Source organism: Zingiber officinale, chromosome 6B (genome assembly GCF_018446385.1).
Source record: "Zingiber officinale cultivar Zhangliang chromosome 6B, Zo_v1.1, whole genome shotgun sequence".
In the NCBI taxonomy this organism is placed as follows: Eukaryota; Viridiplantae; Streptophyta; class Magnoliopsida; order Zingiberales; family Zingiberaceae; genus Zingiber; species Zingiber officinale.
The window spans coordinates 91,754,683-91,778,811 of NC_055996.1; the positions used below are offsets into that span (position 1 = coordinate 91,754,683).

The following is a 24,129-nucleotide window of genomic DNA, read 5'->3' on the forward strand; positions in this document are numbered from 1 at the left end:
CCAGTCGACAACAAGAGGCAAGCAAGTGTATTACAATTTCTATTGTTCTTGTTTGTTTTCTCCATTGTTGTACTCCTTTGTTTGCTGTTGCAAAAGAGTGTGGCGAGGTTTCTCCACCCATAAGGAGTTTATATTAGCCGGTTCTCCGGGGACTCATCCACCGACGGATTGACCGGACTCGTCCACCTTACGGACACGCCGAGGAGTAGGAGCCCTAATCTCCGAACCTCGTTACATCCATCGAGTTTGAGGTTTGATTTCTTTCTTTGTCGCTTCTATTGTTTTATTTCCGCTGCGCTAACTCGACATTGTAGAAAGAATCGAGCAATTTGGGGTCGGCTATTCACACCCCCCTCTCTAGCCGAGTACGAAGGATCCTAACAAGTGGTATCAGAGCGAGGTCGCTCTTCATCGGATTCACACCCGTGGGAGCACAAGCGCTAGAGATGGATCAATTCGGAGAAGACATCACCATTCCACCCTTCTACAACGACAACTTCGCATATTGGAAGGTAAGGATGATGTATTTTCTTAGGACTAATATGTGGAATTGGTTTTGTGTACAAGAAGGGTTTACTCCTCCAATGGATAAAGAAGGAGAGCCTCTAGAGAAGAACAAGTGGACAAAGGAACAAGTCCATCAATCAACGATCAACAATGAGGTAACTAAAACAATTGAATTTTCATTACCTACTAATATTTTGCGTAAGATAGGTGAATACAACAATGCCAAGGAGTTGTGGGATAACTTGGCCAAGTACCATGAGGAGAGTTCCACTTCAAGCCATGAAGAGGAGCCTAGTGAGCCAAGTAGCTCACATCATGGAGGGAGCGAGTTGGGAGTTGAGGGCTACTCAACATCCAAGGAAGAAGAGGAAGTGAGTTCTTCTTCAAGATCGGAGCACGAAGAAGAAGCTTCTACCTCCGGGAGGGATGAAGAAGAGAACATCCATTCATCCTCAATCCTAGGTAACTCAAACACTTTAAGTTCAAGTAAATTGCATATAATGTGTTTTGAGTGTAGGGAATTTGGGCACTACAAGAGTAAGTGTCCAAAGAGGGTAAGAAAGACTCCACCGGCGCCAAAGGTCAAGGAAGCCGGAGTCCCGAACGCAAGGGCAAGGAGCACATCGTGTGCTTCCAATGCAAGCAAAGGGGACACTATAGGAGCCATTGTCAGGGGAGGCAACCTCACAAGGGCAAGAGAACGGGCACAACGATAGGGGAGCTAAGGCAAACCCTAAGGTAACCTCTAAGGTTCATTATTGCAATTCTAATAAAACTCATGCTAGTAGTTTTGTTGCAATTGTTAATAATGATAAGCATGTTAACTTTAGGAACCAATACATGTGCTTAGGAGCTAAACATGTTAGCCTAGGTAAGGATAACACTAGAAATACCAACCCTAGGATTAACGCTTCTAAAGTTAAGGAAAACCTAGGTAGAAATCCCAAAAAGACTAGACACATGCCTAGGAATATCTCAAGAGAAAATGACAAATTAAAACTTGAGGTATTAGAGAGGAAAATCAAGTCTTGAGGTCAAGACTTGATAATTTAGAAAAGGCTCTTAAAAACATGGAGAAGTCATCTCTAGGGTTTAAGGGTCAAAAACCAAAGCCCAAGGACAAGAAAGGTTTGGGTCACAAACCTAAGTCCCAAATGGTCAAGCCCACCTATCATAATGTTCCATTCGATTATGGAACAAAACCTAGGGCTAGGAAGACCACCACCAAGGTCACAAGGGGAGTCACCCCTAGAGTTGATCTTGATGAGACCCAAATGACCAAGGCTTTAAAGCCTAAGAGGGTCATTAGGAGGGTTGCTAGGGAAGTCATCCCTAGTGAATTTTTAGTGAACCCAATGAGCTCAAGTAGGTATTGGGTTCCTAGGAGCATTTTCTCTACCCCATAGATGGGTTAGAGAGTGTCAACTCCAATAAGAAGGGTAGTTAACCCAACTTTGAGGAAATTGACACTCAAGGAGCATTTTCAAGGTTTTGGGAACCTTTGAAAATGAAAGGGGATAATCTTTATCATTCACTCCTTGGAAGAGTAAAGTGTGCCAAAGTGAGAATATTTTAATCTTATTTGGCACAATTTAAGAAAAGAAAAACCATAATTGGGATTTTGGTTTCTCTTAGGGATATATGGGCAATCTAGGGTTAGATTTTAAGTTAACTAAGAGATTAAGGATACTTAGATAGGTAATCTAGGTATTTTATTTGTGTTAACTTACCATGGTTGTTTGCCATATGACATGTCATGACATCATGTTTAGTTTTATCATCATTTGAAATGTCATGATAGTGCTAGGCTAGTTTATATGTCATGCTTTATTTAAGTTTTCAAACTTTATGCCATGACATCATGACATTGGCACATGTTTTTACTTATGATATCATTATATGCCATGTCATCATCTCTTGCATTATAATCAATGTAATTGATTTAAGGAAAAACACATTTTGATATTGAGATCAAATTGATGTTTAGAAAATGCATGAGAACTTAGCCTAAGTTGACCTTAACCCATATCTCACATCAAATTGACTTGAATGTGGTTTGATACACTTTAGATGTGTGTGAGATATTAGGATCATGAGTTAGGATCAAGGTGCATAATTCTTGTACCTAGATGACCCTAATTCAAGAAATGGAGGATCATAGGAAAGCTTATGTACAAGTCATGTACATTTAGCCCTAAGATTATGGTCCTAAATTCAAATGGTTTTAAAAGCATTTTAAAATTGATTTGAAAACCTTGATGAAGCTTTCTAGTGATAGCATTCATCATTGAACATTGTGATACAAAGTTGAGTTAAAACTTGAACTATTTCAAAGTTTTTGAACTTTGTATCAAGATTTGAAAATGGAAACTATTTTCATAGAAAATTATTTTCCATGGTAGTGTATGATATGAGGAATGTATCCTCAAAATTTCACAATTTTGAATTTTCTGGAATTTATTAGGGTTTCGAATTTCGGAGAGGAAAATCGAAATCCGTGATTGTCTGATCGGTCATTTGGACCGATCCGAGGGGGATCGGTCCATGGACCGATCCAGTCTTGTGGATCGGTCCGGTGACCGATCCAAGTCTGAAATCAGAGATGTCTGAAATTCGACTGTGTCTGAAATTTGGTGAAAGTTGGTTTTAGATTTCTAAAGGTTTGAAACTCTCAAGATATTGTTGGTGCAATGGTCAAGGGGAGTTGGCCTTTAGGGGAGTTTAACTATTAGTCAAGGGAGTTGACTTTTAGGGAGTTTTACTCCTTGAGGATTAGTGATATGGGATTATCACTAAGTGGATTGTTGAGCTTAGTATCAAGGGGAAAATAAGAGTTTCAAGTAAAGAAATGGGACTGTCATTAGGAAGAAACTCTTGACCTTGATACCCTCCTTATTCTTTTTGCGGTGTGTCAAACAGGGCGGAGTGTTCATTGGAGTATTATTGGAGAACCCAAGTTAGGCTATCGGTTTAACCTACGCTAGGGAAAGATTGTCAAGGAAGAACATTGGAATACTTTTGATGTGTGTCAAAGGGGGAGAATTATTAGAGAACCCAAGTTAGGTTATCGGGTTAACCTAAGGGAGAATGTCCAGAGAATGTTCAAGGAAAGAACATTGGACATTGGAAGATGGTTGGAAAACCTAAGTTAGGTTATCGGGTTAACCTAACTTGATTATGATTTTGTCAAACATCAAAAAGGGGGAGATTGTTGGTGCAACCTTAGGTCAAGGTTGACCTGGTTGACCCGACTCGAGTTGACGTGACTCGAGTTGTATTTTGATGTTTGACTTGGGAAGATTGTCGGTGCAACCTTAGGTCAAGGTTGACCTAGTTGTGTTGCATGTTGATGTTTGACACTCGTGAGAGAGTTCTATTCTTGATGTGGGACAAGAATAGATGTTTGGGAGATTATTGGTGCAACCGTAGGTCAAGGTTGACCTGGTTGACTGATTCGGAAAAGTCCAAGTATGGAGACTTGGCACGGAAAAGTCCAAGCAGGAGCTTGGCACTGGAAAAGTCCAAGTATGGGGACTTGGCACGGAAAAGTCCAAGCGGGGAGCTTGCGAAAAGTCAAGTATGGAGACTTGGCACGGAAAAGTGAAGTCAGGGAGTTGGAAAGTCCCGTGAGTGAAGCCAAGAATCCTGGTGAGTGAATCCGGTGAAAATCCTAGTGAGTGAAGCTAGGTGAAGGTGAAAGTCTGGTGAGTGAAGCGGGCATTTGGAAAATCACAGTGAAGCAGGCGGTGAAAATCCTAGTGAGTGAAGCTAGGTGAATGGGAAGTCCTAACTGGGATGTTAGGCAGTGTGGAAAATCCTGGTGAGTGAAGCCAGGTGAAAATCCTAGTGAGTGAAGCTAGGTGAATGAGAAAGTCCTAACTGGGATGTTAGGCAGTGTGGAAAGTCCTGGTGAGTGAAGCCAGGCAGTGTGGAAAGTCCTGGTGAGTGAAGCCAGGCAGTGGGAAAGTCCTAACTGGGATGTTAGGCAATGTGGAAATCCTGGTGAGTGAAGCCAGGTGAAAGTCCTGGTGAGTGAAGCCAGGCAAGGGAAAATCCAGATGGATCAGGGATGATCGGACTTCTGGTGTTGGAAAGTCCAAGTAGGTCAAAGGGATTGACCGGACACTTGGCAGGGAGTTCTAGCAGGTCGAGGGTGACCAGATGTTAGGGATGAAGTACCAATAGGTCAAGGTTGACCGGATATTGGTTTGGAAGTCTTGGGACTTGGTTTGGGCCAAACCCAAGCTCGGATCGGTCACCAAACCGATCCGGATAGATACTTGGCTCGATCGGTCCGGTGACCGATCGGGCGTGCTAAATTATCGATCTAGCGGCCCCAGCAACAGAGGCAAAGAGAGGCGGTGATCGGTCCACGGACGATCGGGCCATGTCTGATCGGCGGGACCGATCGAGACGATGTCGCGAGGTTGGGATCGGTCGTGGACCGATCCATTGTCTTTGATCGGTCCACGCACCGATCGAACCCGCGAAGGTGGGCGCGTGAAGAAAGGCGATCGGTCCGGGACCGATCGAATAGGTCTGATCGGTCCCCGACCGATCCAGGAGTACACTGAAGATTTCTTCTGTGTTTTCTTCGCTTTCTTCGCAGTTATAAAAGGAGGGCTACTGCTGCAAGCCTTTCTTCTTCTTTGAATCTTTTCGCTTCTGCCGAGCTTTGGTTGAGCTCTCATTGTCTGAGTTCTGTTGAACTCGTCGAAGCTCGCGTGAGTTTCTCCGGTATTCTAGCTCTTTGGATCCGGAAGCCGCTTCATCAAGGTTCGATCGACAACAAGAGGCAAGCAAGTGTATTACAATTTCTATTGTTCTTGTTTGTTTTCTCCATTGTTGTACTCCTTTGTTTGCTGTTGCAAAAGAGTGTGGCGAGGTTTCTCCACCCATAAGGAGTTTATATTAGCCGGTTCTCCGGGGACTCATCCACCGACGGATTGACCGGACTCGTCCACCTTACGGACACGCCGAGGAGTAGGAGCCCTAATCTCCGAACCTCGTTACATCCATCGAGTTTGAGGTTTGATTTCTTTCTTTGTCGCTTCTATTGTTTTATTTCCGCTGCGCTAACTCGACATTGTAGAAAGAATCGAACGAATTGGGGTCGGCTATTCACACCCCCCTCTCTAGCCGAGTACGAAGGATCCTAACATATAGTACTCATATCAATTCTAGTAAGTTATTTAGTAATCTCTTTTGGAATGATATCAAGTCCAACGTGAAAATTTTTGATGATTCTTCCTTATTATATTTTAACACCTCTGAAAAACTGAAATAAACAATGGATAACATATTTGAACTCCTTCCAACTCGAGAAATTCATAGAAATTAAAATGGATGCAATCGAATTGTTTATTTCGACTTCTCAAAAGTGTTAAAATATTTTTAGAAGAATCAACATGCAAAAGAGAGGAAAAAAGAAGAGAGGAAAGGAAAGAAATCGTTGAATACATAGGAGGAAAAAGAAAAGAGAGAGAAATGATAGAAAACATAAAAAAGAAAAGCATGATAAAATCAAGAGGATAGAATGGAAAAAATATTGTACAAAGGTACGTCATTTAGTAAATAATAAAGTATCATGTACCTTTTAATAAATTCAAAAACTTGAATACATATTTTAGTAAAATAAAAAAGACAGTTCGATATACAAATCTCCCGCTATGCGAGATCTCAAAAAAATATCGCTATGCGAGATCTTAAAAAAAGATCCATTGTACGTAACTTTACTCTGTTTTTTATAAAAATCTATTTTCAGAATTCGAATCGTGATTTTTTAGCTAGAAAGTAACAATTACATCTTTTAATAAATTATAATAATTTTTTTCACCCGTTGGAGTTTTGGTCGTCACAGGAACAAAATCGTATCCTGCTATTTTGCCTCTGCTGATATACGGCGAGCAGAAAGAAATATAAAATATAAAATCCTGGTAAGATAACGTCATTCGCCCGGAGACAAATGATACAGTGGTAAAACTTCTTACATTTTTAATCATATAAGGATTGCATTTCAATTTAAGTAAATTAATAAATTAATTTTCTTTCATGAGTGGTTATTTAAAAATACTGGACTAGTAGACCGACCGTCCGTGGTAAATCCAACCCTTCTCAATTTATCCTAATAAATGATAAAAGATTTCCATAGGATCAGGGTAATCAACCTTAGAATAAGGTGTCAACTAAAATAAAAAGAAAACGAACAGAAAACAAAAAGAATAGTGTCTTAGTTTTTTAGATCATGACTGTGGAAGAGCTCTGTCCCAGTTCATGGTCATGGAACTGCTGAAGAAGGTCGATTCCTTAGCTATCACTTGTAAAATATATTTGCAATGCTATGTATATCTCCGACCTTCAGGTGCAAACAATTTTGAACTAAGGATATAACTAATGCTCGCTTACCTGGAATTCACTTAATTTAACTTGTAGAGTAAGAGCCTTAGCCATATGATTAGGACAAAGAAAATATCACTTGACCTTTTCATATATTCTCCGGTAGATTCTAGCCCCTTCGAGCTTCGCATGGATCTCTCTTTCGGTCCGTATGCCCATGGGGTTGTGCAAGACCCAGCCTTGCGAATCGCATGAAGGCTTGTCACCAATAACATTGACATGGCTAAAGATATCCGGACGATCGTCAAACTGGTTCCTCATGTCGAGTGCGACTTCAAGCACATCTGATTGCACAAAGACCTGCAAAAAGCTCATCTATAGTAACATATTTTATAATAGAAATCAATTCAAATAAAACATGAACTACAACTAAGCCTTGGAACTTAAACTCAGAGAAAATATCAGTTACAGAAACCAAAGGGCATACCGTTCCTCCTCTGCTCAAATTCTCGGCAATGGAATTGACCAAGGGTTCCTGGAGAACTCTCCTTTTATGGTGCTTTTTCTTGAAATGGGGGTCTGGGCACTGGAGGATTAAATTCACCACCTTCAGATGATTTCACATATTCAGAGTATGGAAAACACTGTATTTGTTGTTTCTGAAATGGCGAAGTTTGGCTCACCAGAATTGAGACTAGTGTAAGAGGACCAGGATACGAGGCGACTAACGACTCAAAAGATACCATGGCATTGGCAAACATGAAATGGCTGCTCAAACATGAACATTTCCGAGTGAGACAAGCTTTTAATAGGGATAAAACTTCCATTGAAGTCTCCCTGCCCTGAGTATCTGATGAAGGGATTTAAAATATGACACATTGATAAATTTTTTACACTAATCTTAAACAAAGCACTCTATTTATCATTCTATTTTTACCACCAACATGCAAGTGCCATGATTCTGTTTTAAGGTGCCTCACGATTCTGCGAGCAAGTGGCATGGTTTGATCAAACAGATAAAACACTTAAATAGAATCATGATACCTGGTTAACAGAACCTCGGCGCTAGTTCACTGGTGGTAATACTAGAATTACCAAATTGAAGTGTTTTACGATTAGCAGGGGAGATTTATTTTTATATCATTGCTTCAAGCCCTCTAAATGCTCAATAAACTGCACTTTATGTAAATTTGTGTTTTGAGTTATAGAAAGCTAACATGTTTTTAAGACGCAATTCCTTCACCCAAAACTGCGAGCGTTGCACCAGCTACATAGCAAAAAATAGCATCAGTGAAGGATAAGACGGAAACCAATGCTAACAGTAGAAGTATAACCTTTTGTCGGATCTCCAGTCCCAGATAATTTCTTGTTTCAGGACAATTTTTCGCAAGCCACAGAAGAAACCTACCGCTACCTGCAAGAGCTCCTTCTAGTTACTCATAAATCTTAAGATTTTGTATAGAAGTAGCATTACTAATACTAGACATGATCCAACAACTTGAAACACAGCAGACGACAAGATTTGAAGCGTGAATTGCATATGCAAAAATTCAAAAGTGACATAACACAAATATGTAAAAAGTGTCTTAACTTTCGTCGTATAATAATCATAAAAGTTAACTATAACTATATTATCTTATATGGATTTATACTACACAACCTAAGGCCTGATTTATCATTTATGCCAGATAAACATCATCAATAACATGAATGTTAAATTGCTAATGCTATTTAAATTAGTTACATTGTTCTTTAGTGCATTGACAAATGCTTTATATTACAATGTCAACTCTAATAGATTCGATTCTTCTAACCATGAATCGACTTTGTTAAAAGTAATAACCCTTGATTTCTTGACTTCTGATTATTGGCAAAGGAAGCAACAAGCAATGACTAAGAAATCACATTCCATTTCATCCAACAAAACAATATCCAGCTATTAGTAACAGATTGATTTTCGTAGTTCATACCACTCCCAATATCCACCATTAGCGGTAACGTTGCATCCCTGAAAACTCCCTTCCAATCCGGTATCTCCGCCGGTGCCTGCAGTCTCTCCGACACCAGAAACGCAAAGAGAAATGACACAAACATGAAGAAAAAAGGAATCAAGAGGCACCGTAGAAACGATCTAGACTCACCGAGAAAGAAGAACTGAGGGGATTCACATGCTGCCGGATCCGAAGATGACCTAACTGCAGGTACGTCGAACGCACTTTTAAGAAAGGTGAGATAAACAGGAAGAATTTTCCACCGCTAGTTGAATGCGGGAGAGAGAAAGTAGGGTAATTTGGTGGGTGCTTTACTTTACCTGAGGATTGACGCCGTAGAAATCCTTGAGGTTGAGGTCGGCGTACTCCATCTCGATCACCTCAGTGCTCCTCGCTGCCACAGAGCTTACCTCATTGGTCACTGGGCAGCGCAGCCAACTTCGGCCGCCGCTGGAATCTCCGCTGAGGTTTAGGAACCGGCGCCGGAGGTGAAAGGTGGTCGGATCTAAGAGAGGAGACGGGTATGACGTAGCGGTGGTCGGCCATCGCAAAACATGGGCGGCGCAGAGGCCGCAGCCGCTCCACCGAACGCCCAACATCACCCTACTAGCAATCGGCTCCGGGTGTTTCATCTTGGGAGTATTTATTATTTCACCTCCTTAATTTAGTTTTTTGCAAATTACCCCTTATTTTGGTTCGCGGTTTTAATATTCTTTTATTCTTTTTAAAATAATAAAAAGATATATATATATATATATATATATATATATATATATATATATATATATATATATATATATATATATATATGATGATGATGATGATGATGATGACAGATGATCTTAACCTTCGTTCCAAGAGTAGGGATGGATAGGCGACAACTCTGGAGAAGACGAATAATAATGGATCTGAGAAAACCATAGCAAATCCTGAAGAAATCCAGTCAAAAAATACCTTCCAGCAACGAGAATAGCAAATTGAAGTTAGATCGGAGAAATCCAAAGCCGATCTAGGGAAGACCGCGGCGAATTAGAGCACCGTGATGAAGAAAATCACAGCTCGATGTTCCGACAGATGCTGTCACCTCCTGCGCACTACGGAACCAACCACAAAAACATTAGTGACCTAAGATCAGGATAGGAATCCCTGGCTAAGCCCTCCGACGCTTAAGTCAATCTCCTCTGCTCCAAGTGGGAGGAAGAAGAAGAAGTACCGTAAAATTGGAATGGAACTCGAGTTTCGGTGGTGATATTGTGTGCGTACCGTAAAACTGGAACAACTACCTCTAAGGTATCCTGAGCTCTTAGATTATCCAAATCCTAAGTTTTTTGCTTCAACTCCGAGTAGTCTTTGTTCCTCAAAGCCACTTCTGACCGGACCTGTGATTGAACGGATAATAGACGTACCTCTAGTTCTTGTTAGTGTGAACGATGTAGATCCAGAGCGTGCGTGGCCTCACTTAAAGATTTTTTTCTTCTCACGTAGCAATTGATCCCAGGGGAGAGGATCTGAAGCCATGATTTTCAATAAAATCTTTAGAAAGGAAAAGAACAAGAAGGAGCAAAGCTTGATGTTGTAGAAGGTAGGATCACACACTTATTTAAATTGTTGGAGGTATCACGGGATCATTGTAGCAGGGGTCACAAGATCACTGTCATAAATAGGAAGGGTTCAAGAAAAATCAGTATTTAGCAAAAAGATAAAAGTAGACTTAGGTCTAGTCAGTCGGATACACCTCCTTCGACTAGACTTGAAGGGGAGGCTAGTGATACGGGTTATAAGGAAGGGATCTTGTGTAATAATGTGAAAGGGAATATAAGGAGAAGAGAGAAGAAGTCAGGAGGTCGGATAAGATGAATGCGCTCAATGTGCAAATCCCAGTCGGAAATATAAGAACGGCGGGGGTAAAACTAACGGAGCGCACAATAAAAGTAGGTATATTCGATAGACAAAGCTCGGCCAAGCATATAGTACTGGACGAACCCAAATAGATGAAATATTAGCAAGCACACTTACGCCTAGCAGGGGAGCCTCGATCGAGCATGAAATACCGATCGAGAATATAGGTTCAATCGAGTATATAAGCCCGACTGAACTAAAATAGACAAAGGATTAGCGTGTTCAAATACGCCCGACAGTAGAGTTTTGACCGAGCATAAAGTACTGACCGAGTTAAAATAACATAGGGTCAATGAACCTAGGAACGCTTAGCAAGCAAAGCTCCGCTAAGCTTAAAGGCGTGTATCCTTAAGTAATCTCTGTAATCGGTCAAGCGAAAATTGATTGCATATCATAAGGCCCAACATGACTCAATAGGCAAAGCCCGAGTGGGCACCAACACAATGTAGGCACAATACGCTCGGTAATACAATCCCGGTCGAGCATACACATAACTCGTTCGGTAATGTAATCTCGGGCAATCGAACCGATATACAAACCAAGGTTGTCAGAGGGGACTCGGCTTGGAAGTATCCGGTCGGACATAGGCACAATACGCTCGGTAATACAATCCCGGTCGAGCATACACATAACTCGTTCGGTAATGTAATCTCGGGCGATTGAACCGACATACGAACCAAGGTTGTCAGAGGGGACTCGGCCTGGAAGCATCCGGTCGGACATAGGCACAATACGCTCGATAATACAATCCCGGTCGGACATAGGCACAATACACTCGGTAATACAATCCCGGTCTAGCTTCAATATGCTATTCTCGTCGCTGGAAGGTATTTTCTGACTGGATTTCTTCGAGATCTGCTCTGATTTTCTCAGATCAATTATTATTCGTCTTCTCCGGAGTTGTTGCCTATCCTTCCTTCAGAATCATTGCCTACCGTCCCCAGCTCTACGCTTTCAGACATGATCAATATACTTCAGTGATTCAAATTTTACTAGACTAATTTTGAAACTATATATCGAGCAAATTCACAACATAATCTATATCTATTGAGAAGCCAACCTGGATCTATCCACCATAAATACTTCCTAATTTATCCAGATAAATAATTTTATAAAATTAGACCAATCGCCCAGATTTAAAATTACTTGGTTCACCGTGTTTCTTTTAAGTAGCCAACCTCGAAAATATTCATCACCACTACGATAACAAAGAAAGTTTTGCTTGAATGAAGAACATGCTACAAACATTTGCTAGAATTCAAGCAAATTTTCATTTTAATTTTTGACAAATCCTGTGACTTCAATGAATAATATACTGAAAGAGTTCTTAGTGAAACATGGGAAACAGACTCATTAATTAAACAAAAAAGAATAGATTATCAAAGTATCGTAAACCATAATAATCAATGACTGGAAATCAATCTTTAAATAACCTAATAAATATCAACATATCAACAACTCTTTGAGAAGAATTACAAACCAAGTTAAATGGGAAAATGTACAGAGGCTTTGAGCAATCAACAGCAAGGATATCCGAAGATAAAACACTATCTGTGGTCTGTCTTGATGCCCAACTAAACTCTTTTGAGTTCACAACATTTCCTGGGAGCGTCGGACTGTGCGGCTTACTTTTTTCTTGAATTCATCCCTTCGATCTCTCCAGTCCTTCTGCGATGCAATTGGTAGTGTATCAAATCAATGTACAATAATATCGAGTCTAAAAATTCGAAACAATCAATGGTGACGGGGTTTAGAGGGAATAATTGCCACTGGGAAAGTTTGCAACAGCTAGAAAGATCATATGAAAAGGGGATACGGGTTCACAGCTTTGTTTGAAAGAATCAATCACTCAAGGATACTAAAGCCTCAAATCTCAAGAATCACTTTCTACTATAACAAGAAATTCAGAAGAAACTTTCATTTCTTTTTTTTTTTGTGTAATACAAAAAGAAATAAAAGTTTCTTCTGAAATACTAACTTCCATGAATGCCCTGATAAGTTTTCATGAGGGGTACTTCAGAGCTCAGTTAATCACTAGAAATGACAGATGATCAGTATGTCTAAAAGTAACAGTGATCATCACTTATAATTGCTTACTTATGGAACACTAACTTAACAGTGATCATCACTTGATGCTCTCCTACATGATCCTCCTACATCAGAATGTAATAAAACAAAAGGTAGAGATAACAGAGAAAGCCTCAAAATAAATTATCGCAGTTGCACAAAAACTCTGTAGATGTCAAATAGACTACCATCTGAAGTTGTCATGGCATGCCAGGTTAAAGTTTGAACAAATAGCAGAAAAATCCAAAATGGTGTTGGTTGTACCACTGATTAAGATTTTGCTGACAAGAGAAACTAGGAAAGAAAAAAAAAAGAATGAGAATAAGTTGGATATCAGCCAGACTCAGTGGCAAAGAAAGATTTTGCAGTTGCTTTCACAAATAAAGCACATTTATAGGGCATAGAATAAAATGCATGGAAAGATGGCTAAGTTTCAGCTTCGCTTACTGCAGCTTCAACATTTGCAGGAGATTCATCATTTGGACTCGATAGCATAGAAATAATACTCAAAACTATGCTCTCAACCTGCATTTCGAGATTAAAGACCCATATTTTAGAACATAAACAAACTCCAATTAATATATAGATGTAGAAGAAAAACTACATCCATTAACCAATTAACCAAAAAGAAAATAAACAGCAAATGAACATGAATTTTGTTTATGATAATCATGTAAATCAGGCATCAAAATTACATTATATCAACCAATAGAGTACAAGTACTTTGAAATTAATTTGGTTTGACTTATTAAAAGCTATTTATATGGTGTAAAGTTAGTTGAAATTACTATAAAATTTAATTTAGTCGATACACATGTCTATTTGTGTCACTTTGCCTCATCAGAATTTCCCGTGTTTGTATTTTGTCATCAGCACTGTGAAGGAAAAGAATATTGAGAAATATTTTTTAATATCAAATAGATTACCATCTCATTCCGTTAGGAGCCTCTTTAGACTGCCTAGGTATGACAATTTGCCCTGCTCCTATCAAAAACTCGATCAGATTGTTGCTGTATATGTGGTGCAGGGTGGGGATAAGAATTTTTTTTTTTCTTCCTGGCCCTCACCATCCTGTTTCCTATATGGGGCAAGATGGGAATTGAAATACACGACTCCTCCAATTCTGCTCCATTATCATCCTTTTTTGTCTGTCTTATATTTTGGAGGGAAACTACTAGAGAAAATGAGACCGATATATTTTCTTCTCTATCATATTCCTAGTGACAATAGAGAAAGTGTGGTTTCCAATAAAGAAAGGTGAACTTTATGATCAAGGACCTCATTATCCTTTTGAAACTTCTATGCTGTCTTGGTTTTCATTTAATATCTTTGTTTTCTAAGAAATCATATGACAAATAAATAACTCAGAAGTCATAAACAGCAAGGAGACACACTAAGCATTGCGCTTTTCTACTTACACCTTAATTTACATAAATGTAAAAAGATCTAGTACGCCATGCATTACTGATTTTTTTTTTTCATATTGCTTGTAATTAAAAATTTCAGCGTTACATGACAATGTCTTATTTTTAAATACAAGAATCTTAACTTTATGACAATGAGAATAAGATCAACAAGAATCCCAACTACTTATGGTAAGAAAAATGAAAATAACATAATAATAATAATAACATATCAAAAACATTGTAAAATACAAAATTACAAGTTGCAACTTGCAATAAGAGAGTACCGTGTGCACAGGTGACCAACGCTCACTAGCAAGCTCATAACCATTTGGGTCATCACCAGGAGGGTGAAGAATAGAAATGCAAACACGACCATCCATATAAACTGCAAATTGCAGATGCATTCATTGATACGGATCATCCAACAATAAGAAAAAGGAATATGATTTAGAGAACAAAGATATATTTTCACCGTTGGGATGCCACATCTCTGATGTAAATCGAACTGTAGGAGGACTGTTAGGATAGTTGGATGGAAAACTCATAATTGCATTAAAATAGCCACCATCACTGCAAGTATTTGAGAGAAAGCAAATGAAAAATCAAGTTTAAACGTTGGATGAAAGAGATATTGGTGCATTCCTTGCACTATAATGAAATGCAAAAATGTGATGGAGTCACATATGAATATCATTAGTCACTTGCCCTTTTTAAAAGATTGATAAAGATTAAACTACCCTAACAATGAAATACTACTTGGGTGTTGTTCACCCACTGTGGTTGTATAAAAACTCAATTTGGGAAAAAAAACTTAAAGGCATTCCCCCTTCACGCATAGCCCATGAAGTCGATCCATTTGCCATCCATTGACATAGGATTAATCGCAGTTGCACACTGTTGTGAGGCTGGAATCAAATTTTGTAGTGGACGGCATGATCCTTCAAGGACTGTTTGCATTAAGGAGTGCCTCACGCTAAGTTTCCTCTTCAATTTGCCCACTACGTTACCTATTTAATGGGCCAAATCATCCAGTGTTATCTGTAATTAACCTCTTATTACATAAAGCTTGAGATCTTCAACTTATCATTCACCAAAAGAGCTGGAGGCAGAAAATTGATTTCTAGCCAAAAGATCAAATTCAATCTAGAAACTAGACAATATAACCAGCCTGAACTAATAAAGAATTAATATAACATTCGTAATAGCATGGCGTTTTATTCACTTGAACGCAGAAAAAAGGGGCAAAAAACGATCAACTACGAAATATAGAATATTTGATGGAAATATCCCACGACGCAAATGAAGAAGAAAAGGAGCAATTTTGAGAAAAGCACAATCAATCCCTCAACCAATTGATCACAAGTCCTGTTAGTATTAATATGAACCACCAAAAAAAGAAGCGGTACATAATTCGAAATAAGAGCATTTTGTTCACTGAATGCTCAATATAAAGAAAAAGAAAAATTAAATACGGAAAAAACTGTTGTGCAAAAATCCCAGGACACCAATGAAGAAGAAAAGAGACAATTTTGAACAAAGCACAATCAATCAATCAATCAACTAATAAACACAAACACAAGCCCTGTTAGCCTCGAGATGATCCGTCCAATAAGAAGCGACATAACATGTGAAATAGCAGGGCGCCGATCAAGAAGAAAAGGAACAATTTCGAACGAAATACGATCAATCCATCCACCAATAAACCACGACTCCGAAACGATCACTCACTATAGCGTGTCCGGTGGCCCGATGATCGTGACGTTCCACTCGAAGATGTTGCCGTCGTCGACCAGGCCAGCAGAGAAGCCGTCGACAGGGTTCTTCGCGAGATCTGAGACGAAAAGAAGAAAAAGAAATAAAGTCGTAAGCCGCAAGAAAACCCCCAATCGAAAACTAGAAAACGCGACAAGAAAGAACCATAGAGAGATCGGATTGAAGGATCGAGATGCTTACCGCGGAGCTGCTTTTGCAACAGGAGGCTCGCCTGGCTCGCTGCCGCCATCCAAGAGGAAGAGAGTAATGGATCGACAAAGGAGAGCGATTAGATAGATGGATCGAGGAGCCTTATATAGGGATTGATCGAAGAGCAATTGGGAGACAACAAATATTCCCGAGGAATAAGATATACATTTTTTCTAAAACAAATATTTTTCTTTACACCTCTTAAAAAAATCTTTTTCTTTCCTTTCAAAATTTAAATATTTGTTTTAAAATATGATTTTTAATTCACTTTATTTTTAAATGCAAATTACAACGGGACACGTTTTTTTGGTCGATTAAATCATGTACGATTTTTTAATGCATATTTGAGGGTTCTAGCTCAAAAACAAGCACACGATAGGTTGTCAAAGTCAAATCCAATTGGTTTGACTTTTCAAAGAGGTCTAACGTCGAAAATGGTAAAGTTGAGTTTGACTTTCAACGGTTGGTATTGAGAAATAATGATACTAAATTATACATTATATAATCTAATATTTTAAAAGGATGATAATAAGTCGAATGCTATTTAATCAACTAAGTGCTTGCGTTGCCAAATAATTTATCATAAAACAATAACTTAAATTTGGAGATGCTAACAGATATTTAACGCATCTAAATATCAATAATGGGGGGCATTTCCCTTAACCATGATCTGCGTGCGGTAAATGGGGGGCAAAACAAGTATTCCAAATTAATGGCCCAGAGTAAAACTCGTATTGCATTTCAATAAAAAAACAATTTATGATGATAGCAATGAAATCTAATCTCAAAGATGATAACTTTTCGAGTAAACCAATAAGTTAAAAGTTAAAGACAAATCTGTTACTACAACTAACGCTGAAGGTGTTCTCAGAAGAGTTTAAGTAACATCACAATCCATGTCAAATATCTTACAATAACCAAACCACAAAATCCTACAACTCATCCAACACGAGACTTCAGATTTGCAAAGTGTCATCCAGCTTCTGGTTACCATGCAAGAGATGAGATACATTGTTATCGTCATTCATGAACTTTAGAACAGAAACAAATAGAAGGGTCACACCCTTTTTCACGCACTGTTTCATCTAGGGCTTGAATCAGCAGATCTCGATCTTGAACCAGGAGGTGAAACTGAGGGACGTTTTGGCCTTGGTGATCTCTGATGTCGTGATCCCTCAGCATCATGCAAACGCTTACTATACGTGAAGCGGGATAATAATCAAAGGCCAGAATTAACTATTTACATAAAAGGTAAATCTTCTTTTGGTTAATCAATATGGCAGTCTTTTAGCATTTGTGGAATGCACTATGGATATCAGAAGGTTCAATGCTAATAGCCAATTCTTTTGTAGGCAAAACAAGCAATTCTGGGATATAAAGATTTAATGAAATAGCCATCTACTTTTATCAGCATATTGAAAGCATTTACATTATAATCATTTGAATCATGCACGGGCTCAAACTGAATCAACTCAAAGATCGCATAGAAACAAGCAGTGGTATTAGAGATGATGCATTACACACAATGACAAGCCAAGTGCCCCATCATTTTTCGTGTAATCAAACTCTAGGTGAGACTATATACCTAAAGTGTTTGCTTTGATGGTTTCGATATGCCAAAACAACATATTAACATGTATCTCTCTCATCCCATAATCTGGGAAGTATTGCACAGCTAATTGATTGGAAAATAATGAGATATTTCTTATTCGTCTCCTAATAGCATCTCACGTCGATCTTAAAATTCTATTTTGTTGTAGTATCATTTTGCATGAGCTTACCACCCAAAAGTACTACTCGAGATGTGACAAACTCAGAAAAGTGAAAGGTTCCTTTCTATGCTACCAGAAAACTATCCTATGAATAAATAAACTTCTCTTACATAGAAGTCCCATTCACACTATGAAGCTTTTTTTCATTCAATATATTTCTTAGTTCTACTCAACTTTATAAATTCAGCATATAAATATGGCCTTTATAATATTATAGATCTTGTATCATGTAGTGTAAAATTCCTCCAGATTCAAGAATGGTAAAAAGTTGAGAGCAGATATAACTTTAATTTTTTTTAAAAAAAATCATAATAAATTTTTGTATGATCAGGTTTAACTTACTCATCATAACCATTAGCATCTCCATTTCTGTTAGCATCTTTGTAGCTTGGAGAATTGATTCGGTGGTCATCATCTTCACTGCGTTCCCTTGAATGTTCTCTTGGAGATCTTGTCTGACTGCGTTGCCTTCTATTTGGAGAATAGTCATCATGGCGGGATTTTGGTGCAGGTGAATATGATCTAGAGAATGAACGATTTTTTTTTTTGAAAATTTCAATAATAGTTTAGAAAGAAAAGTTCTTTCAAAACTTCCAACAGAAAGAAATTCACATAAGCTTACCGTGAATGATGTCGAGCCCTTGAAGAATAACGGGGAGAGTGTGAGCGTGACCTTGAACGAGACCGTGACCGTCCTGTAAATTTAAAATACAAGAAAAAGATCACACCATCAGATACCAGTGTATTTATTTCCAAGCAACAGTAACATAAAATTAGCAAAGTTTTGAAAAACAGCTGCACATTTTGCTGTAAGAAACAAGTATATTATGTACCACCATAATGTCAAACCATTAATTATATTACGTGAAATAGTTTCACGTAAGATAGTACTCTAAAAAGGATTGGAAGAATACAACTAGTCTCTACAAAAGCTAGAATTAAAATAACTTACAACATTAGAACCAGGATTGTCAGGATTGAGATGATACCTAAGAAACAGTGATGCGTTCATAGCATCAGCTTATAAGACCAGAACCAAAAACTAAATCCTACAATTTAAAAACAATCAGATATAGCATCCATTAACTTATGGTATCTAGCATCAACACAACAACAAGCCCTGAAGTCTTAATTTTTTGGGGTCTGCTACACATTATCCCACCATTGGCCTCTCTATGTAAAGTTTTCTAGGATCTTCTGATTAGTTAAATAGGATTTTTAAAGCATAACAGAGAATAATTGACACTAGCAATAAAAAATGAAAGCAATAAATATTACGGTGTTACATAAAATGTGGTAAATGGTGACTTCCAGATAACAAATGGAACAAAAATACCTCGTTAAAAAAGATAATATATTTGGAAATTTAAAATTTTTTAGAGCAATTGAAATTATTCTCTTATAGCAAGCATTGTGAATAAAAGTATATCCCATTGAGTCAACTTTATTAGGTTCAAACTTTTATTTAGAAAAGGTTATAGGACATTGAATCAGATTGTAGATTTATGAGATCCCAGCCAAATCCATATACCATTGGAAGTAGGATATGCGGTGTTTAAGCCAATTTGGACAACAAAAACCTAAGATTCTAAGGTACAAGCCAAATCCTGACAACCATTAAGTACCAAAAAAATATTAGATACTTGAATTGGTGGTGCAAATGGCAGTGTACTGTTAAGCATAAAAAGGAAAGGCACATATTTGTTGAAACAAAAAAGTAAGTATAGCAGTAGAAGTTTATGAAGTTTGATGAACTACTTGATAACAATGAGATCCAACAAAAAAAAATAACTGCAGAAAAGAGTATTTGCATAATGGTCGAATGGATAAACCACTCATGAAATCAATAATCTCAAAACGTCCCTTGGGTCTCCTTTTCATTTTTCTACATGCTAATCTTGTAATAAAAAGATGCTGGTAGACAAAGCTAAGGATATCACTGACCTTTCCAGACTTCAAATACATATAATTACAAACCATTTTAAGTAATTTTTCATATCGTTGATGTTTTCAGATTTTGAAGTTATATTATCACAAATTATGCTTAGAAATTTCACGTAGTTTACTTTATAGATAAAAAAGAATCAATAGCAATACAAAACATAGAGTTTAATGATACATAGAAAGTAACCAAGAAGCAATATATACTTTAGGAAAAAATCTAAGAAATACAATTCAAGTTTAACAGAAGTAAAAGCATAGATTTCCGTACTCAAAATTTGATGAAAAATATAAAATTTTAGCAAATTTTCACATGGAAACAAACCAGAATGAAAGTACAATACCATGTCAGAACTATTACTTAGAGGACGTACATAAGAAATTGATATTATAAAAGTTGCAAAAAGAAAAAAACACAACCATGATGAGAAGGGCGGCGACGATCATAACCAGATGGCCCTCTAGCAAAAGGTAAAGAATTGTAAGTATATTAGTAGCATGCTATACCATGACCAAGGATAAAAAGAAGTAAAATAAAAGAAACCAATATAACATGAAGGCGAGCAAAATACCTGACTCTACCTCTTTTACGCATCTCATCTGGCCTTTTCCTTGACTCAGCTGCAACAACCACAGTTATCTCCCTACCACCAAACACTTGCCTGTTCATATGATATTGTGCCTCTGAAGCATCATAAGGATCAACAAACTCTATGAATGCAAAGCCACGTGGCTCTCTGCAACATGATAGCTAATTATCAAAAAATAATAATAATAATAATTTATTCATAGCAGTAGGAAAAGGTGAAAAAATTTCCATGTTACTAAGTTTACCGGAATGGAGCAATCACATAATATGTCTTGCACACTTGTCGAAGCATCACAGACAATGACAAATAGCACTCCAGCAAAAAGATGCTCAAGTGTCAGAAAAAGGGGTTACCAATCAAGCTCTAATGTCTTCAAGTATCTTCTACAATCGGTCTAGTGGCTAGCACATGAGGTGTTGCCACCATGAGGTTTGGGGTTCGAATCTCGACAAAGCTGAGGTAAATGTCTCTCTTATGTGCTAGTCACTATTCCAAAGGCTAGTAGCCGTCCGTGATTTACCTCCTTCGTGTTGGCCTGGGACGGATTGGCGGGGGCGCTGGGGGCGAGCGTATTCGCCTTTTGCCACCAAGTATCTTCTACAATCACTTTATAATTTGCATGTCATACTCTTCACTCGAATGCACACTATGGAGCACTTTAGAATATAATCCTCGATTATCTTTTTGTCAAACCCACTTCAAAAGGTTTAGGTTCCTATCTTTGCTTTACAAAACTAAACTTGATGAGGAACTTAGTTCTCTTCAAACAGGTACTTCTTGATTTCAACAAAACACTAGTCCTCAACAAAAAGAATATATTATGCAATGATAAAGAGTGCTCTTCAACAAATGCATGGCTTCTATTTACTTCAAATCAATACATCCCTGAGAATCATTTGAACAATTAATTCATATTGAAAAGAAAAAAAATAATAGTAGCAAATGATGCATTTTAAAAATACCATTATTTTCATAAACAGAATGCATTTTAAGAGACAATTTAAACATACAGCAAGAAACTAAACACATTCAATAGAGCTTCAGAAGTCAACCATGGTTTAAGTAGACAAACTGTGATAGCTTGCCTTAATTTAAGATCTTTTAAAAGATCCAAAGTATTTAGAACAAATAAAACACTACATCCCAAGGACCGAATATTAGAAAATCCTATAAAACCATTAATCTTGTAAAAATCAAACAGATACATGCAAAATGATAAATATCACTAGTATAACCAACATAAACTTACCCAGAATAGTAGTTCTTTGGCAGATAAACATCTCGAACAGGACCAAATCTATCAAATTGAGCTCGAAGATCCTCAGGACTGTAGGACAATAAAAAAGGATTCTCGAATAAATTTACTGTTGTTGATTGGCCATCAGAACAGATACACACATAAATTATCTATCTATCTATAGTAATCAAATAATTGCGACAAAAAAATGTTACGAGAAACATTACCGACAATTTAGAGGAATATTCCGAACCAAAAGGCTGCCAGATCCCTGTTCCTTCCCACCATACCCACCCCCATAACCTCTCCTGGGTGGACTTCTTCCTCTACCACCATAACCCCTCCTGGGTGGACTATGGTAAGGTGGACTGTACCTCCTCATCAGAAATCTGAAAAATAGCACCCAAAATTCATCATTTCTTATTGGAAGTCAGTAATGACAACAAGAGATTATGATACCAACAGAAGCAATACAAATAAAATTAGTTCAAATTATTGTGAAAAAACAATGTAACAGCAATCTTTCTAGGAAGAACAAATATCATGTTTGACAGGTACTTGAGATCAGAATGCAGTTCCTAAAAGTTTCTAGTCACATTAATATTTTGGAGTGTAACAGAATAGCACTGCACTGGATTTTGGCACGAGAAGTTCATCAAATGCAGCAAGAAGTATGTTAACTCTACCAGAATCTAACAATTAATAGTAATGCCTGTGATTGAAGAGGCATCACATGATGTCTTCCTGAATTATCAAATATTTAGCAAAACTTCTACACTGTATAACCATACACCAATGAACTCAGCAGATCAGATCTCGAATTTCCAATATCAACTATATTAAATTAACTTAGCCTGAGAGAAGATGCAAACTAACAAATATCGCCTAGATAACCCCTATTTTAAAAGTAAAGAAACCATGAGACTCCGACAATAAGCAAAGACAGACTAATGTAAACATTATTAAACTCAGACAAACATTGTTCTCAAAGTTTCAGCTTCGAGCTATGTAAAGTAGCTAGAGATTTGTTACTAATCGCGTATCAGACTCCATAACCTATATCAAGTAGTCAAAGCAATAGAAACGTCAGAAAATTCGATCTTTAGCAGGCATACAAACTGATCTCATTGCATCAGAGTAAATAGGTCATAATACGAACAAAAATACATATAAACATGTCAAGCAATATTTCTGATAAAAAGAAACAAAAAAACACATAATTAGAGATAGAAAACCGAGATCTTCAAGAAGAAATAATAGAAAAATACGAGCAAAGGCGGGGCATTTCAGATCCAAGGACAGAAATCGAACCTGTAGGAGAAAGGGAAGGCGAAGGATTCGACCGGAAACCCGTAAAAGTAGTAGGATCTCCCGGATGGGCGACGGTCGTACACAGCCGAGAGGAGGGGAATCGTAGCTTCCGCTTTGTTGGTGCAAACCCTAGTGATGAGACAGATGTCTTCGAATACAATTTGGGGCAAAATATAGACGACCCGTGGACCTGCACGTGAGCATCGCACTCCTACGAGGGAAATCAATAAGCTACGTGTAAGTGTCTTGTAACCTAATCAGGATTAGGTTATAAGTTTAATTATTTTATTTGATTTAATTTTAAATTTGTAATATAATTTTGATTATAAAAGTAGTGAAAATTTGTAATATGAATTACAAAATAAGTATTATATAATTTGATTATATTATGAGATCATTGTTTAATCAAAATTTGAATATCGAATATACCCCTAGTCAGTTGTCGTCCGTCGCCTGCCATCGTTGATCGCCGCCTACCGCCATCAACCTTTGCCTGCTGCCATCGACCGCCGCCTACAGCCGTCGGCCGCTGCTACCAGCCACCGACATCGATCGTCAGCTGTCACCGTCAGTCGCCGACATTAGTCATCGACAGTCACCGTCGACCGCCAACATCGATCGTCGGCCACCGCAAGCTCCGGTAGAAGTACGACGACCGTCAATAGAAGTCGCAGGATATTTTTATCATTTTATAATAATACAAATTACATTTCTTATAAAAAATAATGAATATCAAATACAAAAATCTAATCACCCTTTAATCAAAAATTACATACATTATATTACCAATCATAATAATGTAATCAAGATTATATTACATTACACTCAACCAAATATAACCTAAATGATTTAAATATTGAAGAACTAAATCAAAATTATATATCTAATAAAAATTCAAATTGATTTTAGTTTAGTTAATGGACTACCTAATAAAATCAGAAAATCAAATTTATCGACATAGAAATAAATAAATAAAGCATATTTGAAATTGTAAAATAATTTATTACATAAAAGGCACTTGAGTAAACTTCTATTACATAATTTATAAATTTGACTATAATTTTTTTTTTCTAAAATCATTATGTTTATACTATAAATAAAGACGCGTGG

General features: G+C 37.6%; 3 protein-coding genes across 8 annotated transcripts; all 3 read right to left on the minus strand.

Annotated features, from left to right (window-relative positions):
- Nucleotides 1–6,820: 6,820 nt before the first annotated feature.
- LOC121993148 (tRNA (guanine-N(7)-)-methyltransferase-like) lies at nt 6,821–9,489 on the minus strand. 4 transcript variants are annotated; one of them, XM_042547828.1, is made up of 9 exons: nt 9,155–9,489; nt 8,985–9,038; nt 8,814–8,889; nt 8,178–8,257; nt 8,061–8,110; nt 7,781–7,827; nt 7,527–7,693; nt 7,331–7,429; nt 6,821–7,203 (listed from the first exon to the last, which is right to left on the minus strand). In XM_042547828.1, the coding sequence occupies exons 1-9, from the start codon at nt 9,464–9,466 to the stop codon at nt 6,979–6,981; spliced, it is 1,110 nt and encodes a 369-aa protein (XP_042403762.1). In that variant the 5' UTR covers nt 9,467–9,489; the 3' UTR covers nt 6,821–6,978. The 4 variants fall into 4 exon arrangements, with proteins under 4 accessions (XP_042403762.1, XP_042403761.1, XP_042403764.1 ...); XM_042547827.1 differs by having other exon boundaries at nt 7,331–7,450; XM_042547830.1 differs by lacking the exon at nt 7,781–7,827 and having other exon boundaries at nt 7,527–7,611.
- Nucleotides 9,490–12,083: 2,594 nt separating this feature from the next.
- On the minus strand, nt 12,084–16,320 carry LOC121993151 (ubiquitin-conjugating enzyme E2 7). The gene is made up of 6 exons (XM_042547834.1): nt 16,160–16,320; nt 15,935–16,037; nt 14,679–14,776; nt 14,491–14,591; nt 13,248–13,325; nt 12,084–12,401 (listed from the first exon to the last, which is right to left on the minus strand). Exons 1-6 carry the CDS (start codon nt 16,206–16,208, stop codon nt 12,324–12,326), a joined length of 507 nt encoding a protein of 168 aa, XP_042403768.1. The 5' UTR covers nt 16,209–16,320; the 3' UTR covers nt 12,084–12,323.
- A 627-nt stretch (nt 16,321–16,947) lies between these two features.
- On the minus strand, nt 16,948–23,175 carry LOC121993149 (serine/arginine-rich SC35-like splicing factor SCL30). 3 transcript variants are annotated; one of them, XM_042547833.1, is made up of 9 exons: nt 23,020–23,175; nt 21,936–22,097; nt 21,721–21,798; nt 20,454–20,618; nt 20,302–20,342; nt 18,563–18,635; nt 18,283–18,462; nt 17,246–17,364; nt 16,948–17,151 (listed from the first exon to the last, which is right to left on the minus strand). In XM_042547833.1, exons 2-8 carry the CDS (start codon nt 22,088–22,090, stop codon nt 17,250–17,252), a joined length of 807 nt encoding a protein of 268 aa, XP_042403767.1. In that variant the 5' UTR covers nt 22,091–22,097; nt 23,020–23,175; the 3' UTR covers nt 16,948–17,151; nt 17,246–17,249. The 3 variants fall into 3 exon arrangements, with proteins under 3 accessions (XP_042403767.1, XP_042403766.1, XP_042403765.1); XM_042547832.1 differs by having other exon boundaries at nt 17,232–17,364; XM_042547831.1 differs by having other exon boundaries at nt 16,948–17,364.
- Nucleotides 23,176–24,129: the final 954 nt, after the last annotated feature.

What these genes read in the sequence shown, in the direction of transcription:
- LOC121993148 (XM_042547827.1), bottom strand. Translation starts at nt 9,466, where the DNA reads ATGAAACACCCGGAGCCGATTGCTAGTAGGGTGATGTTGGGCGTTCGG. An exon ending in GACTGGAGATCCGACAAAAG is followed by an intron (nt 8,111 to 8,177) that starts GTTATACTTCTA and finishes TTTGCTATGTAG; the next exon opens with CTGGTGCAACGCTCGCAGTT. An exon ending in ATGGCACTTGCATGTTGGTG is followed by an intron (nt 7,694 to 7,780) that starts GTAAAAATAGAA and finishes TCCCTTCATCAG; the next exon opens with ATACTCAGGGCAGGGAGACT.
- LOC121993151 (XM_042547834.1), bottom strand. Translation starts at nt 16,208, where the DNA reads ATGGCGGCAGCGAGCCAGGCGAGCCTCCTGTTGCAAAAGCAGCTCCGC. An exon ending in GTTGCAAAAGCAGCTCCGCG is followed by an intron (nt 16,038 to 16,159) that starts GTAAGCATCTCG and finishes TTTTCGTCTCAG; the next exon opens with ATCTCGCGAAGAACCCTGTC. An exon ending in AGAGATGTGGCATCCCAACG is followed by an intron (nt 14,592 to 14,678) that starts GTGAAAATATAT and finishes TGCAATTTGCAG; the next exon opens with TTTATATGGATGGTCGTGTT.
- LOC121993149 (XM_042547833.1), bottom strand. Translation starts at nt 22,090, where the DNA reads ATGAGGAGGTACAGTCCACCTTACCATAGTCCACCCAGGAGGGGTTAT. An exon ending in AATATTCCTCTAAATTGTCG is followed by an intron (nt 21,799 to 21,935) that starts GTAATGTTTCTC and finishes ATTGTCCTACAG; the next exon opens with TCCTGAGGATCTTCGAGCTC. An exon ending in TCGCCGCCCTTCTCATCATG is followed by an intron (nt 18,636 to 20,301) that starts GTTGTGTTTTTT and finishes TTAAATTTACAG; the next exon opens with GACGGTCACGGTCTCGTTCA.